This window comes from Geotrypetes seraphini, chromosome 3 (assembly GCF_902459505.1).
Source record: "Geotrypetes seraphini chromosome 3, aGeoSer1.1, whole genome shotgun sequence".
Lineage (NCBI taxonomy): Eukaryota > Metazoa > Chordata > Amphibia > Gymnophiona > Dermophiidae > Geotrypetes > Geotrypetes seraphini.
The window spans coordinates 369,201,452-369,222,088 of NC_047086.1; the positions used below are offsets into that span (position 1 = coordinate 369,201,452).

The window sequence follows — 20,637 nt, forward strand, 5'->3', positions numbered from 1 at the left end:
GCTGTCCCCAGATAACATCTATTACGGTAAGTAACTGTGATTTATCCTTGGACAAGCAAGTAGCATATTCTCAACATGTGACACTCCCTAGCTTACAGAATGGGATGGAGGGAGAGTTGATCATTAAGAAGTAAATAAATTCTGTAATACTGCTTGGCCGAAATGACCATCTCGTCTAGAACAGGATTCTAGACAGTAGTGAGATGTGAATATGTGAATTGAAGACCAAGTAGCTGTTTGCAAATATCATCATTGGGAGTGAACCATAAGAAAGCTTTTGGGAAAAAAACAAACTAACCTAGAATTACATGGAAGCACAGTTACTTACCGTAACAGGTGTTATCCAGGGACAGCAGGCAGATATTCTTAACGTATGGGTGACGTCACCGACGGAGCCCCGGTACGGACCTTTTTAACTAGAAAGTTCTAGTTGGCCGCACCGCGCATGCGCTGGTGCCTTCCCGCCCGACGGAGGAGTGCGTGGTCTCCAGTTAAGATAAGCCAGCTAAGAAGCCAACCCGGGGAGGTGGGTGGGTCGTAAGAATATCTGCCTGCTGTCCTTGCATAACACCTGTTACGGTAAGTAACTGTGCTTTATCCCAGGACAAGCAGGCAGCATATTCTTAACGTATGGGTGACCTCCAAGCTAACAGAGAGGGAGGGGGGATGGTTGGCCATTAGGAAAATAAATTTTGTAACACAGATTGGCCGAAGTGTCCATCCCGCCTGGAGAAGGCATCCAGGCAGTAGTGAGTAGTGAATGTGTGAACTGAAGACCAAGTGGCCGCCTTGCAGATTTCCTCAATAGGCGTAGAGCGGAGGAAAGCCACAGAAGCAGCCATAGCTCGGACTCTGTGGGCCGTGACAGCTCCTTCCAGCGACAGGCCAGCTCGAGCATAACAGAACGCAATACAGGCAGCAAGCCAATTGGACAGCGTCCGTTTAGATACAGGGTGACCCAGACGGTTAGGATCGAAGGTCAGAAAGAGTTGAGGAGAGGAGCGGTGAGCCCTGGTACGGTCAAGGTAGTACGCCAGGGCACGCTTACAATCCAGCGTGTGAAGAGCCTGTTCCCCAGGATGAGAATGGGGTTTAGGGAAGAAGACAGGCAGTACGATGGACTGGTTGAGGTGAAAGGCTGAAACCACCTTAGGAAGGAATTTAGGATGGGTACGCAGAACCACCTTGTCATGGTGAAAAACAGTGAACGGTGGATCGGCGACCAGTGCATGTAGCTCACTAACCCTCCTGGCAGAGGTGATGGCAATGAGGAAAAGCACCTTCCATGTGAGAAGTTTGAGCGAGGTAGTAGCAAGAGGCTCAAAAGGAGGTTTCATGAGGGCTGACAAAACCACATTGAGGTCCCAGACGACGGGGGGAGGCTGAAGAGGTGGTTTGATATTGAAGAGACCTCTCATGAACCGGGAAACCAGAGGATGAGCCGTGAGGGGTTTTCCAAGAATAGGCTCATGAAACGCAGTGATGGCACAGAGGTGCACTCTGATTGAGGTCGACTTGAGGCCAGCGTCGGAGAGAGAGAGCAAATAGTCCAGTACAGTTTCCACCGCCAGGGAGGTGGGATTGTGATGATGAAGGAGACACCAAGCGGAGAACCGGGTCCACTTCTGATGGTAACATTGGAGTGTGGAGGGTTTCCTGGAGGCATCCAAAATGCGACGGACCGGCTGAGACAGGTTTGCTGGAGAGGTCAGCCCGAGAGAAACCAAGCTGTCAGGTGGAGGGAAGACAGATTGGGATGTAGCAGAGACTGATGTTGCTGCGTAAGCAGAGAAGGAAATACAGGAAGAGGAATGGGCTCCCTGGCGCTGAGTTGAAGCAGGAGGGAGAACCAGTGTTGTCTGGGCCACCGAGGAGCGATGAGAATCATGGTGGCCCTGTCCTTGCGGAGCTTGAACAGGGTCCGCAACATCAGAGGAAGTGGAGGGAAGGCATAGAGGAACCGATCCGTCCAGTCGAGTAGGAAAGCATCCGGGGCCAGACGATGTGGAGAGAAGAGTCTGGAGCAGAACTGGGGCAGCTGATGGTTGTGAGGAGCTGCAAAGAGGTCCACCTGTGGAGTGCCCCATCGAGCAAAGATGGAGTGGAGAGTGGGAGGATCCAGGGTCCACTCGTGAGGTTGAAGGATGCGGCTGAGTCGGTCGGCCAGGGAGTTCTGTTTGCCCTGGATATAGACGGCTTTGAGATACAGATTGTGGGCTGTGGCCCAGGTCCAAATTCGGAGGGCCTCCTGACAAAGGAGACGAGATCCGGTGCCTCCTTGCTTGTTGATGTAGTACATGGCGACTTGGTTGTCCGTGCATAGGAGAAGAACCTGAGGATAGAGAAGGTGCTGGAAGGCCTTGAGAGCATAAAACATGGCTCTGAGTTCCAGGAAATTGATGTGATGTTGACGCTCCTGAGGGGTCCAGAGTCCCTGGGTGCGTAGATCCCCCATGTGAGCTCCCCATGCATAGGGGGAGGCATCTGTGGTGATGATCATGGAATGAGGGGGCGGATGAAGAAGGAGGCCCCTGGAAAGATTTGAGGAGTTCAACCACCATTGAAGAGATTGCTGAAGAGACGATGTTACAGAGATGGGATGAGAAAGAGGATCCCTGGTCTGTGACCATTGGTTGGCGAGGGTCCATTGTGGTATTCTCAGATGGAGTCGCGCCAGAGGAACCACATGGACTGTCGAGGCCATGTGACCCAGAAGAATCATCATCTTGCGAGCAGGGATGGATGGTTGGAGGAGTACCTGTCGACAGAGGTGAAGCAGTGTCCGGTGCCGGTCGGCAGGAAGAAACGCTCTCATGGAGTTGGTATCGAGAAGAGCTCCGATGAACTGAAGGCGCTGCGTGGGAAGCAGATGCGACTTGGGATAATTGATCTCGAACCCCAGGAGATGGAGGAAAGAGATGGTGTGGTGAGTGGATTGCAGCACAAGTGGAGCGGTTGTTGCTTTCACCAACCAATCGTCCAAGTATGGGAACACTTGTAGGTTGTGGGACCTGAGAAAGGCCGCTACCACAATCAGGCATTTGGTGAACACCCTGGGCGATGATGCGAGACCAAAGGGCAGCACCTTGTATTGATAGTGGTGATTCTGAACCTGGAATCGGAGGTAGCGACGTGAAGCCTGATGGATTGGAATGTGGGTGTAGGCCTCCTTGAGGTCCAGGGAACATAGCCAGTCGTGTTGAGAGAGAAGAGGATAAAGTGTGGCAAGGGAGAGCATTCTGAACTTCTCCTTGACCAAACACTTGTTGAGGTTCCTGAGGTCGAGAATAGGACGAAGATCTCCCGTTTTCTTGGGTACCAGGAAGTAGCGGGAGTAAAAACCTTGACCCCTCTGGTCTTGTGGAACTTCTTCGATGGCATTGAGGAGGAGAAGGGATTGGACCTCCCGAAGGAGGAGAGGAATTTGGGAGGAGTGAGAAGCAGACTCTACGGGAGGATGATCTATGGGTAGAGTTTGGAACCTTAGTGAGTATCCGTGACGGATGATGTTGAGAACCCACAGGTCTGACGTGATGGCCTCCCAGCGGTGGAGGAAGATGGTGAGGCGGCCTCCGATAGGCTGAGGAAGAGGCATGGAAGGTTGGAGACTGGCTATGCCCTGGAGAAAGGAGTCAAAAGGGCTGAGGGTTTTTAGTCGAAGGGAGAGGCTTGGTCGCCTGGTGGGACTGAGAACGAGCCTGAGTGTGTTGTTGTTGTTGGTGGCGAGGCCGGCGGGATTGTTGCTGAGGAGGATTCAGCGGCCTGGCAGAGAATCGACGTTGATAAGAGGACTGAGGCCTGTATGGTCGTGCCGGTGGAGTCTTCTTCTTCGGCTTAATGAGGGTGTCCCATCTGGTCTCATGAGCCGAAAGTTTTTGTGTTGTGGTATCAAGAGATTCCCCAAAAAGTTCATCACCAAGGCAGGGCGCGTTGGCGAGACGGTCTTGGTGGTTCACATCAAGGTCAGACACCCTCAACCAGGCTAGGCGTCGCATGGCTACAGCTAGTGCAGAGGCTCGTGAAGTAAGCTCGAAGGAGTCGTAAATCGAGCGCACCATAAATTTTCTGAGCTGAAGGAGGCTGGAAATCTGCTGTTGGAAAAGTGGGATTTTACGCTCAGGTACATACTTTTCCAAAGCAGAAAGTTGTTGGACCAGGTGTTTCATATAAAATGAAAAATGAAACGAGTAATTGTTGGCTCTGTTAGCCAGCATGGCATTCTGGTACAGGCGCTTTCCAAATTTGTCCATAGTTTTTCCCTCTCTGCCAGGAGGGGTGGAGGCATACACACTAGATCCCTGAGATTTCTTTAGAGTGGACTCTACGAGGAGGCTCTCATGGGGCAATTGGGTTTTATCAAATCCCGGGATCGGGATGACCCGGTATAAACTGTCCAGTTTTTTAGGGGCACCTGGGACAGTCAGTGGGGTTTCCAAATTTTTGTAAAATGTTTCCCGTAGGATATCATGTACGGGGAGTTTAAGAAATTCCTTGGGAGGTTGGTCGAAGTCCAAGGCTTCTAAAAATGCCTGGGACTTCTTGGAGTCGGACTCAAGTGGGATGGAGAGAGCCGCAGACATCTCCCGAAGGAATTTCGTGAAGGAGGATTGCTCGGGCTTGGAAGTGGTTTCAGCCATAGAGGGTTCCTCATCGGTAGAAGAGGCATCCTCTTCGGTACCGAGTGGGGATTGTTCCCACAGGTCTGGGTCCCTGACAGCCGGTTCGGTATGGCGTGTTTTAGAAAGGGACTTGCCAGATCGCATGGATACGGTGCCGGGGGATGAAGACCGGCGTCGATCCCTGTCCCTGGAGGAATGGTGTCCATCCCGGTCCCGAGATGACCGGCGTCGATCTGGGGCCTGGGTCGGGTCCTCTGCCGAGCAAGTCTGAAGTACAGGCTGAGCAGATAAGACCGGCATGGATGTGTTCAGCGGTACCGAAGGGGTGGATACCGGTGGGGCGGTACCAGGCTCGGTCTGGACTGGTACCGGAAGGAGCGGTGCCAGTATGGTTGGAAGGAGCTGTTGGAGTTGCTTCTGTAGCTGCTCCTGAAGTTTGTCCTGGAGGATGGCCGAGATCCGGTCCTCCAATGGGGGCACCGGTACCGCTTTAGATTTCTTCGGTACCATAGGTGCTGCTCGACGCTCCGGCGATGAGGAGGCCGATGACGAGGCACTCACCGTGATCGGAGCGGAGCGTTTACGGGATCGGCGGGACGTCGGAAGAACCGGTGTCACCGCTGTAACAGGAGGTCGCTCAAGGGAAGTGGGAGGCTTCTTAGCCGGCTTACCTGGCGCTATCGACCCCGAAGGAGGATCAGGCGGTGTCGATGTGGCCGGTGCCGATTTAGGCGGTGCCGTCGACGTCGGGGCCTGCTCCATGGTAGAACCGGCACCGAAAAGAATATTTTGCTGTATTTGCCGGTTCTTAAGTGTGCGTTTCTTGAGAGTTGCACAGCGGGTGCAGGTGTCAGCCCGATGCTCTGGACCCAAACACTGAAGGCACCAGTTGTGCGGGTCAGTCAGAGAGATCGGGCGTGCACACCGCTGGCACTTCTTGAAGCCCGGTTGCGGGGGCATGAAGGGAAACACGGCCTCCGCGAAATCAAACCCGGAGGCTTGTATGATTACAACAGGCCCCGCCGGGGCCGGCTGCAAAAAAGCAAAGAAAAAGACACGAGTTTTTTTTTTTTTTGAAAAGGAAAGTAAAGTCAAAAGACAAAATATAGAACAAAAAAGGATCAAAAAATCGCGAGCGGGAAGGCAAAATAGAGTTTTCAACGGCCGTTGAAAGCACATGCGTCTTCTTCGCTCCGCGGAAACGAAGAAACTGGAGACCACGCACTCCTCCGTCGGGCGGGAAGGCACCAGCGCATGCGCGGTGCGGCCAACTAGAACTTTCTAGTTAAAAAGGTCCGTACCGGGGCTCCGTCGGTGACGTCACCCATACGTTAAGAATATGCTGCCTGCTTGTCCTGGGATAATAACCAGTTAATTATGTTCCACACAGTGGATAAAAGTTTTGAAGAATGCAGGATTAAAAAAAAAAAACAACAAATAAAAAAAACATCAAAACTTTTTATTCTTTCAAATCTCAAAATCAAAATTGAAAACAAAAAGTAAAATTCTAGGAACAGTTAATGATGTTTAGAACACAGTTCAACCACCGGTCCGTGGACCGGTGCCGATCCACAAAAATTTCCTGCCGGTCTGCGCAGCGCTGGCAAGAGAAACAGAACGCCACCAAAATTTCCTGCCAGTCTGCACTGGGCTGGCAAGTTCAAAAGAAACTGAGCACCACCAAAATTTCCAGCTGGTCCACACAGGGCTGGCAAGAGCAAGGGAAACAGAGCACCACAAAAGTTTCCTGCCGGTCCGTGCAAGGCTGGCAAAATCTAAAACGTTCCTTTTCCCCTGGAGGGTTTGGGGCAAGAGAGATTGGTTTTGGGACCGTGGATCAGCATTTTTTAGTTACAGATTGGTTGTGGGACTGCGGATCAACCAATGAGAAGACAGGAGTGGGATTTGTGATGGTATTGGATGGGCTGGAAGGAGAAGGAGCCAATGAGAAGACAGGAGTGGGAGTTGTGATGTTTTCCATGCTCTGGGAGAAGGAGTCTAGTTTCTGCGAGTGAGTTCTTGTGAGCTGTTGGCTGTAAATGGAGTAAGTACTTGGCTATTATTTTTCTCTCTCAGTGGTAGTTGTACAACTTTTTTTTTAAGTTAACACTTTAGTGTAGTACAGTTGCTATTTTCTGCTCCTTATTGATTTCTACTTTAAAAAACTGCAGTCAACAACATTTGAAAAGGCAGGAATGGGGTGAATGAAGTCAATTTTGTTGGTTTAGGTCAGGACAGTGGTTTATGTTTTGTCTTCGTTGCCTAGCCCTGTTTATAGGTGCCAACATCTTAATTCTGACCTTATCAAAAGGTAGAAATGTGGGTTGGTGTATTATGTTGTAATGTAATTTGTCTATTTAATGTTCACATTTCCCCCCCTACAAAAATTTATTTTAACCTTTCATTTTTAGTATTGTAAACCGACCAGGTGCACGTCGATGGTCGGTATATTAAAATTAATTAAACTTGAAATGTGGGTTGGTGTATTATTTATGTTGCATGTTTGAGTGAGGTTGGGGGACTGTTTAGCTCCTGAAAGCTACTCAGGTAGTCCCGAATAATGCTAGAAGAATAAGGAAGTGTTGGTTGGAGTTTTTTTTTAAGTAATATATTTTCTTCAGTTAGTAATAAGCAAAAATGTGTTTCCATTCAGATTAGGGTCTTAAGATTAATCTCTTTTCCCCCTTAAGTAACTGAAACTGGACCGTGCGATAGAAAATAATGCTTATAGTGCTACCTTTTTTTGTTTGATCCTGAAGCTGTTTTCATTGTATTCTGGTGGGTCAAGATTACCTTTGTAAACTTCATAGGGGCAGCCCCTTTCCTTTTAGAGGTACAAGGAACTTAAATTAGTGCTATTTGAAATTTATATAGTAACATAGTAAATGAAGGCAGATAAAAGACCTGAATGGTCCAATCAGTCTGCCCAACCCTACATGCTCCATAAAAATCAACCATTTAATAAAAAATTGTCCTTTTTCTTAGATATTTCTGGGCCAGAGACCCAGGGCCCTATTTGAAATTAGTGCTATTTGAAACTGAAATGTGAAATTAGTGCTATTTGAAATTGTTAAAGCTTCTATCAAATATTTTTGCTTATTGTGTACTTTTCATATATAAAATAGAGATCTTTCCTCAGAGGCGGGCTGCCTAACTAAATCACTGCAGTGACTACTGGCACTGCTGCAGGCAAGTACTGAGAGCTGAGGGGAGGAAGCCACTGTTGAAGGGTAGGAAGCTGCTGGACAAAGGTAAACAAAGGGAGAGTTGCTACTGGACCGGGAGGGAGGGAGGGAGAAGGAGAGATGCTGCTGAGAGGGGAGTAAGATGAGGATACTTGGGGTGAGCGGGAACCATGAGGTCCGCGGGAGTTAAAACAATGCTTTTCTGCAGTAATTGACACAGGATGTGGGTAGTGTACTTTTAATAACGCATATATTATTTATTTAGATCTACGTTTGGGTAGATGCTGCAGTGGGAAAGCAAAATGGAAATAAAGAAAACCAAACAGCAAAACCTTTTAACCTTTTTTAATAGAGGCAAAGAGGAAAGTAGGGATACTTCTGAAAATGTGCCAAGTACTAGTACTTCAAATTCAGAACAAATCAAGAAAAAGAAATCTGTTGATACTTCGGAATATGAAATACCAACCAAAAACACAAAAGGAAACTTTGTTAGATATTACAATAAGGAGTATTTAAAGCTTGGTTTCATATTAGCACCTGGCAGTGAACTATCACCACGGCCTTTGTGTGTAGTGTGTTCTGAAATTCTGTCAAATGACGCATTGAAACCTTCCAAACTTGCTCGTCATTTGCATTTGAAGCATAGAGATTTTATTGATAAACCACTGGACTTTTTTGAAAGATTACGTGATCAAATGACAAAGCAAAAAAGTGTAATGAAAATGATGACAACTACTAACAAATCACTGCTTCAAGCATCTTTTTTTTTTTTTTAAATTCTTTATTCATTTTTAATCTTTCAACAAGTGTACAATAAGAGTGATACATAGATTTACAAACAACACTTGATAAATCTATCAAGATAATAACAAATGTATATATATCTAAACCCTTCTCCCCCCTCCCTTTCCATACTATTCTTCTTAATTGAATCAATCTTTTTTCATATTTAGTTGCTCTCCGAATAGCTAAAACAAAAAAGTCATTTACAATTGGCAAGGACTTAGTAAAACTTTGCCTCTTAGATGTCGTACAAGAGATTTTGGGACCTCAAGCCACTAAAAAGCTATAGGCTATACCTATGTCGGACACCACAATTCAGAGGAGAATTGTTGATATGGCCATGGATATCGAAATGCAAATTGTAGAGGGGATAAAGAAATCGAGATATTTCTCAATTCAACTTGATGAGTCTACTGACGTGAGTAGCCATGCTTTCCAACTGTGCTTCATGAGGTATAGTGGAGAGGAAGACCTTCAGGAAAAACTTCTTTGTTGCCTTGACTTACCTGGACGGACCACTAGTTCAGAGATATTTAATGCACTTCATAAGTATGTTCAAGCACAAGGCTTAGACTGGAGGAAATGCGTCGGAGTATGTACGGATGGTGCTGCGAGTATGATTGGATTTCGCTCAGGAGTAGTTGCGAAAATAAAGGAAATTGCGCACCCAGAAATCTTGTCAACTCACTGCATAATCCACTGGGAACATCTAGCTGCAAAGAAGCTTTCTGCTGAACTGAACACTGTGATGAATGACGTAGTAAAGATCATTAAATGAAATTCATAGTCAACCTATGAATTCCAGGCTGTTCACAATATTGTGTGAGAGTATGGACTCACACCACCAACATCTCCTTCTCCATGCAGAAGTGAGGTGGTTATCGCGAGGAAGGGCTCTTGCATGCCTTTTCGAATTAAGAGAGGAGGTAAAGCAGTTTCTACGAGAGCGAAAATTTAATTTAGCAGAACCTTTGTTTAATGAGGAATGGATGGCTAAGCTTGCATATATGGCGGACATCTTTAACTTTCTTAATGAACTTAATATTTCCCTTTAGGGTTCATGTACAAATATTTTTACATTGAGAAATAAAATGGATGCGTTCAAAAAGAAGTTGGCTCTTTGGGACAGTCGAGTACATGAGAAAGATGTAGAAATGTTTCCACTTTTGACAGATTTTTTGATTGCAGCTGATGTCAACCAGAAAGTCATATTCAAAATAAGTGAACGTTTAAGGGCTTTACAGTGGAACCTTGGTTTACGAGCATAATTCGTTCCAGAAGCATGCTCGTAAACCAAAATACTCGTATATCAAAGCGAGTTTCCCCATAGGAAATAATGGAAACTCACTTTGATACGTTTCCACCCCCCCCCCCCCCGAGGCCAGTGGCGCTGCTTCCCCCCCCCCCCCCCCCCCGTGTGAACTGGCACTCCCCCTCCGCGTGAACCGGCACCCCTCGCTCGAACAACTTGAACTTACCCCCCCCCCGGTCTGGCACTGGCACGCAGCCCACAGGACGTGCCGGTGCCGCTAGAAAATCTTCCTGCCTCTGCCGGCCTTGAGCATGCATCTGCGCATGCTCAAGGCCTTCTAATTCTCCCTCTCGCTGAGATTCTCGGACTACGTGGTTCCTACAAAACTTGGGATTCAAAATCAACTTTCCCAAATCTCACCTTCAGCCCTCTCAGAACCTAGAGTTCATCGGAGCTGTTCTGGACACTGTCCAACTCAGAGCATTCCTTCCTCAGCAGCATCTGGATGCTCTTCTTCAGCTTTGCCGCAAAGTGTCTTCCCTTTCTTCACTCTCAGCGAGACACATGATGGTACTACTCGATCACATGGTTCACGTGACATCTTTTGCAAGACTTCACCTCAGAATTCCTCAGTGGACCCTAGCATCTCAGTGGGCACGGGCTTGCGACCCACTCTCTCAACACATTACAGTCACACTTTCATTGAGACAGTCTCTCCACTGGTGGATGCTCTCTTCCAATCTCTCCAGAGGTTTACTGTTTCAGACAACCCCTCATCAGAAAGTTCTCATGACAGATTCCTCGACCTACGCTTGTGGGGAGGGCTCATCTCAACGGTCTCCATACTCAAGGCCACTGGTCCAGCACGGATCGTCAGTGTCACATCAATTTGTTGGAACTCAGAGCGATCTTCAACGCGCTCAAAGCTTTTCAGCATCTTCACGACCAAGTAGTCCTTATTTGGACAACCAAGTCGCCATATACTACGTCATCAAGCAAGGAGGAACAGGATCTCTCCCTCTTTGTCAAGAAGCTCAAAGGGTGTGGGACTGGGCGATCCATCACAACACCTTCCTGATAGTAGTCTACATTCAAGGAGAGAAAAACTGTCTGGTGGGCAAATTGAGTCGTCTTCTGCAACCTCACGAATGGACACTCAATTCCTCGCCTCTTCATCTCGTTTTTTTCTCAGTGGGGAACACCTTGAATAGATCTCTTTGTGTCTCCCCACAACAACAAACTGCCTCAGTTCTGCTCCAGGATATACTCTCCTCGAGGCAGATGCTTTCCATCTGGAATGGATGAATCTGTTCCTGTATGCATTCCCTCTCATTCTCAAGACTCTTGTCAAGCTCAAGAACAATCATGCCACCATGATCCTCGGTGGTCCAGGCAACCCTGGTTCTCCCTTCTACTTCAGCTCAGCAGCAGGGAGCCATCCTTCTACCAGTTTTTCCATTTCTGCTTATACAGAGTCAAGGATCTCTTCTTCATCCCAACCTGCAGTCTCTACACTTGACAGCTTGGTACCTCTCAACATAACTCCTCTTCAGTTTTCTCAACCTGTTTGAACATTTTAGAGACTTCCAGAAAGCCTGCTACTAGACAATGCTACCACCAAAATTGGACTAGATTTTCTACGTGGTGCATCTCTCATAACAAGGAGCTTCGAGATACCTCCTTGTCTTCAGTCTTGGATTATCTTCTGCACTTATCTATCTCTGGCCTAAAGTCTACATCCATTCGAGTCCATCTTAGTGCAATTGCTGCTTTCCATCAGCCTATCAAATAGAAACCCCTCTCTGCTCATCCTGTGGTTTCCAGATTTATGAAAGGACTTTTCAATATCAAACCTCCTCTCAAACCGCCTCCAGTGGTTTGGGATCTCAATGTTGTTCTTGCTCAATTGATGAAGTCTCCTTTTGAACCAATGGATATGACTCAGGTGTTTCTCATTGCCCTCACATCTGCTCGAAGAGTCAGTGAGCTGCAAACTTTAGTTGCTGATCTACCTTTCCATCATGACAAAATGGTCCTCCGTACTCATCCTAAATTCTTACCTAAAGTGGTTCAGAATTTCATCTCAATCAATCCATTGTAATTCCAGTATTTTTTCCAAGGCCTCATTCTCATCCTGGAGAATCAGCTCTTCATACCCTGGACTGTAAGCGTGCTTTGGCCTTCTACTTAGAATGCACCAAATCACACAGATCTGCGCCTCAACTTTTTTTTCTTCTTCGATCCAAACAAGTTGGGACACCCGATTTCTAAGCGAACCATCCAACTGGATGGCTGCTTGTATCTCTTTCTGCTATGCTCAGGCTGGACTGCATCTACAGAGTCGAGTCACAGCCCACAAAGTCAGAGCTATGGTGGCTTCAGTGGCTTTCCATAGATCCACTCCTATTGAGGAAATTTGCAAAGCTGCCACCTGGTCCTCGGTTCATACATATTCTCCTGAATTGCCAACACTCCCACCATCCCATTCTGGTTATCTTGGACGACACCCACATGTGAGAATAGGCTGCCTGCTTGTCCTGGAATAAAGCACAGTTACTTACCATAACAGGTGTTATCCAGGGACAGCAGGCAGCTATTCTCACAACCCACCCACCCCCCCCTGGTTGGATTCTCTGCTAGCTATCTGAACTGAGGAGACGTGCCCTGTGCTGGGCGGGAAGGTATGTGCATGGTACGGCAGACTCAAAACTTCTGAGTTTCTTCAAGCAAGTTTGCTTGCGAGGCTGTCCGTATCCGGGCTCTGTGGATGACATCACCCATATGTGAGAATACTGCCTGCTGTTCCTGGATAACACCTGTTATGGTAAGTAACTGTGCTTTGTGGAATACATTGCCTAAAGAAGTTTAGATTGATCAGGTTTTCTGTTTTTGGTTAGGCGACTGGGGGTTTATTCTTTCCATTTTTACCACAAGCGCTGGGGTGGGGGGAGGAGGGTGCTACTGCTTGTACCCGAGGAAGATGCACCTTTGGGATTATACACAGAGCAGCCAAATTCCACTGTAAAATATATGGTTTATTGTTGTTATGGGTTGATGGAGAGTTGCATCCTAAGTTCCACATCAACTACAAGGGCAGCATCCCTTCTAATAGGGCTTTGGCAAGCCTCAACATGTATGTGGGTGGGTGGGGGGGGAGGGAAGAGGAGATAGTACACACTAGTGCTGCCTGATTCAGGAAAAAAAAATTTCGATTCGATTCAGCCTATTGAATTGGTTTTTCGATTCGATTTTTCTGCTGGGTTTATTTTATAGCCTCTTCACCCCCTTTGCCCTCTCCTACCCACACTAGCGCTGTGGTGTAAACAAAATAAAGAAAAAAAACCCTTTTCCTCTCTGTTAAATCCTAGCTCACATTCATGGTCTAACACCAGCTCTAGCAGGATACACATTTCAAATTTGACATATTGTAATCACAAAACAGAAAATTTTTTCTACCTTTTGTTGTCTGGTCATTATTCAAATCATGTTGGTCCCAGGCTCTGGTTGTTTTCTGATAACTTGCTTGCCAGGGTCTCCTGCCCATTTCTCGTTTTCTTCTTTCTTGGTGCTAACCATCCATTCTCCATCTCTGTCCTCCCCTTCCATTTCTCTTCCCTCCTCCGGAGGTCTGGCGCTTTTAGTCTCCATCCCCACAGCTGCAGCGATGGACCCCCACCATCCCCAGATCCACCATCTCTCCTTTTCTTAACTACCCTTTCATCCAGCATCTCGTCCTCCTTCCCCACCCCAGGGTTCACCATCTCTCCCATTCTCTTACCAACTACCCTCCTATCCAGTATCTGTATCCCTCCTCCACACCATTTCTTGTGTCCAACTTCTCTCACATTCTGTTCCTTCCCTCCCTCCCGTTGTCCACCATCTCTCACCCTCTTCTGTTTTTAGACTCATTATTTATTCACCTCCCCCTCTCAGTCCGGCTAGAATGAAAAATTATAAAATATTGCAATGTACTGAAATATTGGTATATACCTTAAAAGCTAACACTGATCAAAATATATTCCCTCTGGATAAGGGAATCTTGGTATGTACGTGTGAGCTTTTCAAGAATAGTATTCAAACATCACAGCACTTATTTTACCCAGCTTTAAGTTATATTATAAAATGAGTTGTTTAAATCTCTTTTTCTATAAGTTGCTTTAGTATGTCTGGGCCGTGCACAATCCCCATTGAGCCTATGGCAACCTAACAACATTAGTGCAAATCACACAGGAGGCATCAAGGATAAAGTTGGGCTCATATCCGAAATAAAAGCCATTAGTACCATGGTTAGGCCAATGATTGCTGACAGCACCACGAAGGGCCGGGAGTGTGTCGGAGATCATTTTTCCAAGCCCCAGTGCCTGTGAACAGATACCATGCATCTTTATACCACAATCTGTACAAAGCCCGAACCGCCATTTTCTGACGGCAGGTATTTTCTTTACCAGGACCTTCGGGCTACCCTAAGTGCTCGGTAACCTGCGGTGGTATCTGAGAATGGCGAAGCACACCCTTGGCCGTAAGCACTGCAGCACTCCCCTAAGAAATCAGTCAGGTCAATAAAAAAAAAAAATGAATTAACTTGAATCGATTCACCTGATTCGAATTGGAAATTGGGCAGCACTAGAACAAATACGGAGGTTCCACTAAGATTTTAGATAACGGTTCCACCGAGATTTTAGATAACATGAGAGATCAAATAACTGATAAGACAAATCCCGGAATGAATACTTTGCTTTTTGGGGTCCGAGCTAACTTTGTTGTCAGAGCTCAGACTGTTACTTCGCACTAGTATATTGGAGCTCAGCTAAATATACCTTATCTATGTTCACAGAACACAGGGTACATATTTTATGAACATTTCTGCTTTGGCAGTTTTCCCAGAAAGGAAGCCTTAGAAATGAATGGCTTTCTGTTTCTTAGCAACGATAAAGCTGTTTTTATAGCAGAGAGTGCTCTTTTAAATGCTATGCACTGCTCATGAGACTGCTCCATACTAATGTAATAACTAATGGAGAGTCCCATTGATTTATAATTAACTACTAAATACTGACAAGCTGTAATATTTTCTTTCACAAACTACAGTTTTAATTGTGAGAATATATGCCTGCTGTCATCGGAGAACATCTGCTACAGGTAAGTAACGTTGATTGTAACGTTGATTTTTGCATGTCTCATCTAAATTTGCAATAAGGGAGTGAATGAAAAATAAACAAACAAGCATTACGAGTTATTTAAAAATATTTATATCCTGCACATCCCAAAATCTGTGCAATTTATATCCTGCACATCCCAAAATCTGTGCAGGTTACATAAGCAAACATTCAAAACTGCATATACCTAGCAGCAGCACTATCATATCACTTAGTAAGAAAAGACTTCTTGAACACAATGTCTTTCAATAAAGTAAAAGTGATATTGCTTAATGAACTGATTCTGGCAGAGTATTCTACAACCAAGGGCCTGCCACACACAAAATACTGATCATGCAGTGATGGTGCCAGTACCAATAACTGAAAATGTATCATGGACTCTTATGACTTCTTGACTTGCTTCACAGGTGATTCAGTCTCAGTATATTGGCTCTTAGAGCACTTCATTAATAAAGACTGTGTAGAAACAGACCTAGAGGGAGAAATATGTTTATGCATTTTATACCAGGTTTCTCTGAGCCAGGCAGCACCAGAGAAGCAGATGTTTGACGCTGTATGTCGGCAACTGAATTTTCAGACATTACTGATGTTCCTAAAGTTGACCCAAAAAATTTCTCATATCTCAACTTTCGGGCTTTAAGTGATCTCTTTTGCAACATGTAGCAGAGCATGCAAGAAATGTCCCGGAATTCAGGACCTAAGCACTGGACACAGAAGTTGTGTGGGTTGGTACCTGAAATGGTCCACTGACATGGAATGCACCGTTCGAACCCACTTTAAACTTTGGGCATGGACAGTAAACCCGCCAATGCAAGGTCAAAAGATTCAATGGTTAGAGGGGGGTCAAGTAAAGATATGCCAAAAATAGGGTGATGCTCCACACTTTAGAACAGGCTGAAAAAATGCCGGTAGGCCCAAAATAAGAGTTACTCAAAAATAAAAAAAAAATTGGTATCAAATGAAAGAGGTAAGAAAAAATTTAAAAAAAAATGATGAATAGAAGAAGGGAAAACACAAAAAGTACACATACAATATAAGCATTCAATATGCATTAAAAGGCACACTTAGAGAGACACTCTAAGAGCGGCTTCTCCACTCTGTGGAAACAAAGAACTGATGGTCCCATGATTTGGCAGCAAGGTGGGAAGGCACTCACACATATGCGGTATGGGCAGTTTGAGATTTTTTTCATTTTAAAAGTGACACTACATTTTTGAACTGTCTGTACTGGGCTCGGTGAATGACGCCACCCACATGTGAGAATATGCTGCCTGCTTGTCCTCAGATAAATATACTAACATTTATGATCAAATACCCTGGGACTGCTGTGTGCCATAAAAAAATAAAATAAAATCATTAGTAAAGGGTTTTGGGCCATATCAGCCTTGGAGAAAGCTTGAACTTTTGATTCACCTGATGGCATTAACTGAACCAAAAATATATAGTAAGAAAATTAAAAATAGTTCACTATGTCAGGACTGAGGTTTTATTTCGATGCATCAATCTAAATTTAATTACATTATTTAGTGATAATATAAAAAAATAAATCTATGTGCTTACTTTAGATGGGGAAGACTCTGCTGGTGCTGACTCTGGTCGCCTTCGTGGAGGAACTGGTGGAGGTACAGGAGTTTCTTCAGAGCTCTTGTTAAAATTAATAGAAGATATGGAAGCAGATCCTGTTTAAAGAAAAATATATTATGTTTATCGGCCTTTCAATATTTTGCTAGCTGCTGTTCTTCAATGCTATATTGTAAAATATGTTTTTGCATTAAGATAACAAGTTAACACGTTAGTTGCAAACATAGGGCAAATCCAGTCACCTACTTCAGCTCAAGGGGCTGTAGTGCCCTGAACCAACTTTTGATTTTGCATCCCCATCTTGGGATCAATCTTCCAGTTTGAATAGCTCAGATATGAGGGCTCATATTGTGAGACTGGTCCCCACACCACTAGGAATCTGGTGATGCAATTTAAATCCCGTTGCTTAGCCAGATTTTAGACTTAAAACATTAAACCTATTTAGATCTCAGAGTTCCTCCTCCTCCACAAATGAGCATTTTCTCTGCTTCTGGGACAGTTACCACATTCTGCCTTAATATTTATCTTTGTCAGTACAAATCAAAACCGGCTCTTTGTTTGCAACACTATAATGTATTTAAGACTCAAAATTATTCAAACTCAAAACAAAACCAAAAAGAGTCTTATAAGCTAAATCTTACAGACCTCAATGGTACCATCTGTACGAGTCCAAACTTTAAACATACAAGTATCAGGCATCAAAGTCGTCATCTGTCTCAATGAATACTTTAAATATTTTCAAGTAGAAAAATACTCATCTTTATCTATGCGGCTATAAAGATGAGTATTTTTCTACTTGAAAATATTTAAAGCATAAAATAATTAAAAATATTTAAAGTATTTATTGAGACCGATGATGACTTTGGTGCCTGATACTTGTGATGGTCGGTATATCAATATACAGTGGAAACTTGGTTTACGAGCATAATTTGTTCCAGAAGCATGCTTTTAACCAAAATACTCATACATCAAAGCTAGTTTCTCCATAGGAACTAAGGGAAACTCGCTTGATACGTTCCCACCCCTCACCCACCCCCGAGGCCAGCGGCGCTGCTCCACCCCCCCCCCCCCCTTTCCCCGAGAACCGGCACGGAGGAGGTGTCCTGGTCAATCAATGTTCTAGAGACCAGAGCCATCAGTCTAGTGCTGTTAGCCTTCCAGTCCTTCCTGATGGGCAAGTCAGTCAGGGTTCTTTCGGACAATGCCACGGCGGTGGCCTATGTCAATCGTCAGGGGAACACCAAAAGCACTTTGGTGGTGCAGGAGGCAGCTCTGCTTATGATATGGGCAGAGTCTCATCTTTAGGACATCTCAACCTTCCACATAGAAGGCGTAGAGAATGTGAAGGCAGACTTTCTAAGTCATCACGTCCTAGTCCCCAGAGAGTGGTGTCTAAGCCTAGAAGCATTTCAGTTAATAGTGCAGTTTTGGAGTCAGCCCCTCTTGGATCTGATGGCCACATGTGTCAACGCCAAAATACCCCGCTTCTTCAATCGTTGCAGAGATGCTCAGGCCGAGGGGCTAGATGCTCTGGTTCAACCATGGCCAACGGAGGGTCTGTTGTATGTGTTCCCTCCATGGCCATTAGTGGGCAGAGTTCTTCTCTGCATTGTTCGACATCCAGATCTGGTGATTCTGGTGGCCCCGGATTGGTCCAGGCGTCCGTGATACACGGACCTGGTTCATCATCTGGAGGCAGATCCTCTGCCTCTCTCGTCCGACCTTCTAACTCAGGGTCCCATTCCAATGTTCGATTCCTTTTGTCTTACGGCTTTGCTCTTGAAAGGGGTATTCAGATAAAGTAATCTCAACCTTTTTGGGGTCCCGGAGACTTTCCACTTCTCGGCCTGATATGCGGGTTTGGCGTATATTTGAGGAGTGGTGTGCTGCGTGAGGAGTGGTCTCTTTTTGCACTTCCCTGCCTACCATCTTAGAGTTCTTGCAGGATGGCCTGGACAGGAGCCTGGCTTGGTCTTCTCTCCGGGTTCAGCTTGCAGCCTTGTCAGCCTTTCATGGGTTGTTACGTCATTCGCTTCTTGCGGGCGGCCAAATTGCTCAAGCCTTCCGTGCGACCATCTGTTCCTTCTTGGGATCTGAATCTGGTCTTGTCCGTGCTGGTGTGCCCATCTTTTGAGCCTTTGGGTGCCTGTTCATTGAAGGACCTTACTCTTAAAGCGGTCTTCTTGGTAGCTATTACATCTGCTAGACGTGTTTCTGTGTTGCAGGCTTTCTCTTGTAGACCTCCCTTCCTGGAGTTTTCTAGGGAGCGCGTTGTGCTGTGGCCTATTCCTTCCTTTCTGCCAAAGGTGGTTCCGCCTTTTCATGTCAGTCGCCCTGTGGTTCTCCCAGTTTTGGGTAGTTGGGAGAGCTCTTTGGAGCAGAGGCAGTTGTGCAAGTTGGATGTCTGTCGGGTCCTTTGCTCTTATGTTCAGCAGACCCAGAAGTTCCAAAAATCCGATTGTCTTTGTCCTCTTAGCGGGTTCTCGTAAGGGGGATGGTGCTTCCAAGGCTACCATTGCATGCTGGATCAAGGAGACTATCGCTTCGGCATATCCAGGACCAATCTACACCCACAACCAAGATCACTCATCCACCCAAAAATGACAAACAATGCTCAAACAGAATACACTACACTATCATGTGCCTACATAAACATCAGAGCACTAGGCCCAAAGATAGAACGCATAAGAGACTGGATAGAAACAGAGAATCTAGACTGCCTCTTCCTCACCAAAACCTGGCTAACCTCAGACTCGGATCTCAGGATAACTGAAGTTTTCCCACAGAGATACAAGTTAAAGGTGGTCTGCAGAGCAAAAAAAAAAAAAAAGAGGAGGAGATCTGGCCATCCTAGTTAGAAACTCCCTAAACTTAAACATACTAGACAAAACATCCACACCATACATGGACCTCATAGCTTGCCAACTATCATGCTCCACACTAAAAGAATCCATAACCTGCATACTAGGCTACATAACACAAGGGAATTGGAACACAACAAGACCAGAATTTGAAGATTTTAAATACCAAAACTCACTAACGGCAGTATACAACCTAATCTTAGGAGATCTAAACCTCCATCTCGAAGACCATTCCTCTAAACAAGTTGAAAACCTACTATCTTACCTCGAAGACTTAACCTACAAGATCTTAGACCCTCAAATCACACATAAGAAAGGCCACCAACTTGACATCGCAGCCTTCATGACCCAACAGCCCACTCTACCAGAGATTTACACCTGAAACGGAAACTGGTCCTATTCTCTCTGGTCAGACCACTACACATACACCTTCAATATCAACTGGGCCAAAGGCAAACTCAAACCAAAATCCCAAAGCTTAACCTATGAATCATGTAAATACATCGACCCCTCCATATTCTGGAATAAAACAGATGCAACAATCCAAGAAAGTAACCCCAAAAATTTAATCTCACAATGGTGCAAATTAAGCACAGCTATCTTAGATGAGCTAGCCCCAATGCAAACAAAAACCAGAATCAGCAGACAATCACACAAATGGTTCGACAACGAACTACTCCTACTCAAAAGACAATGCAGACGACTAGAAAGAAAATGGAGAAAAAGCAACCAAGAACACACTAAAATATGGAGAAAACTAAATCAACAACACAAGCAAAAGCTAAAAGAAAAGAGAAGGACACACTACACTAACCAAATAGGCACAGAAATTCAAGACACAAAAAAACTATTCCAATTACTAAAAGAACTCACAGACACTAAACCCCTTCCTGGCTAATAACAACACTCCACCCCTCTTCAGCCACCCTTTTAGCTGAATGCTTTAAAAACAAAATTACAACTACCTTCACTGGAACCCCAACTCACCTAGAAGAGATCACAATGTCCCCCCACAGAAAAAGAATCACAATGGTCCGACCTTAACAAACTTTATAAAAAATACAGCCACGCAGCCTGCAACCTCAACCACTGCCTACCATACCTGTTAAAAACCTCTAGTACTATATTCCACGCTCTCCTCTTACAATGGATACAAACCATGCTTATAGATGACCTTTTCCTGCAAGACCTCAGCAAAATCAT

General features: G+C 45.4%; 1 protein-coding gene across 2 annotated transcripts in view; it reads right to left on the reverse strand.

Moving 5' to 3' along the window:
• Positions 1–20,637, reverse strand: part of SOS1 (SOS Ras/Rac guanine nucleotide exchange factor 1) — a 311,664-nt gene that overhangs the window by 3,927 nt on the left and 287,100 nt on the right. For both annotated transcript variants that reach the window (XM_033937170.1, XM_033937172.1), the window contains one exon: positions 16,553–16,671. In XM_033937170.1, the coding sequence (XP_033793061.1) occupies positions 16,553–16,671 (119 nt within the window). The remainder of the gene's footprint in view (positions 1–16,552; positions 16,672–20,637) is intronic.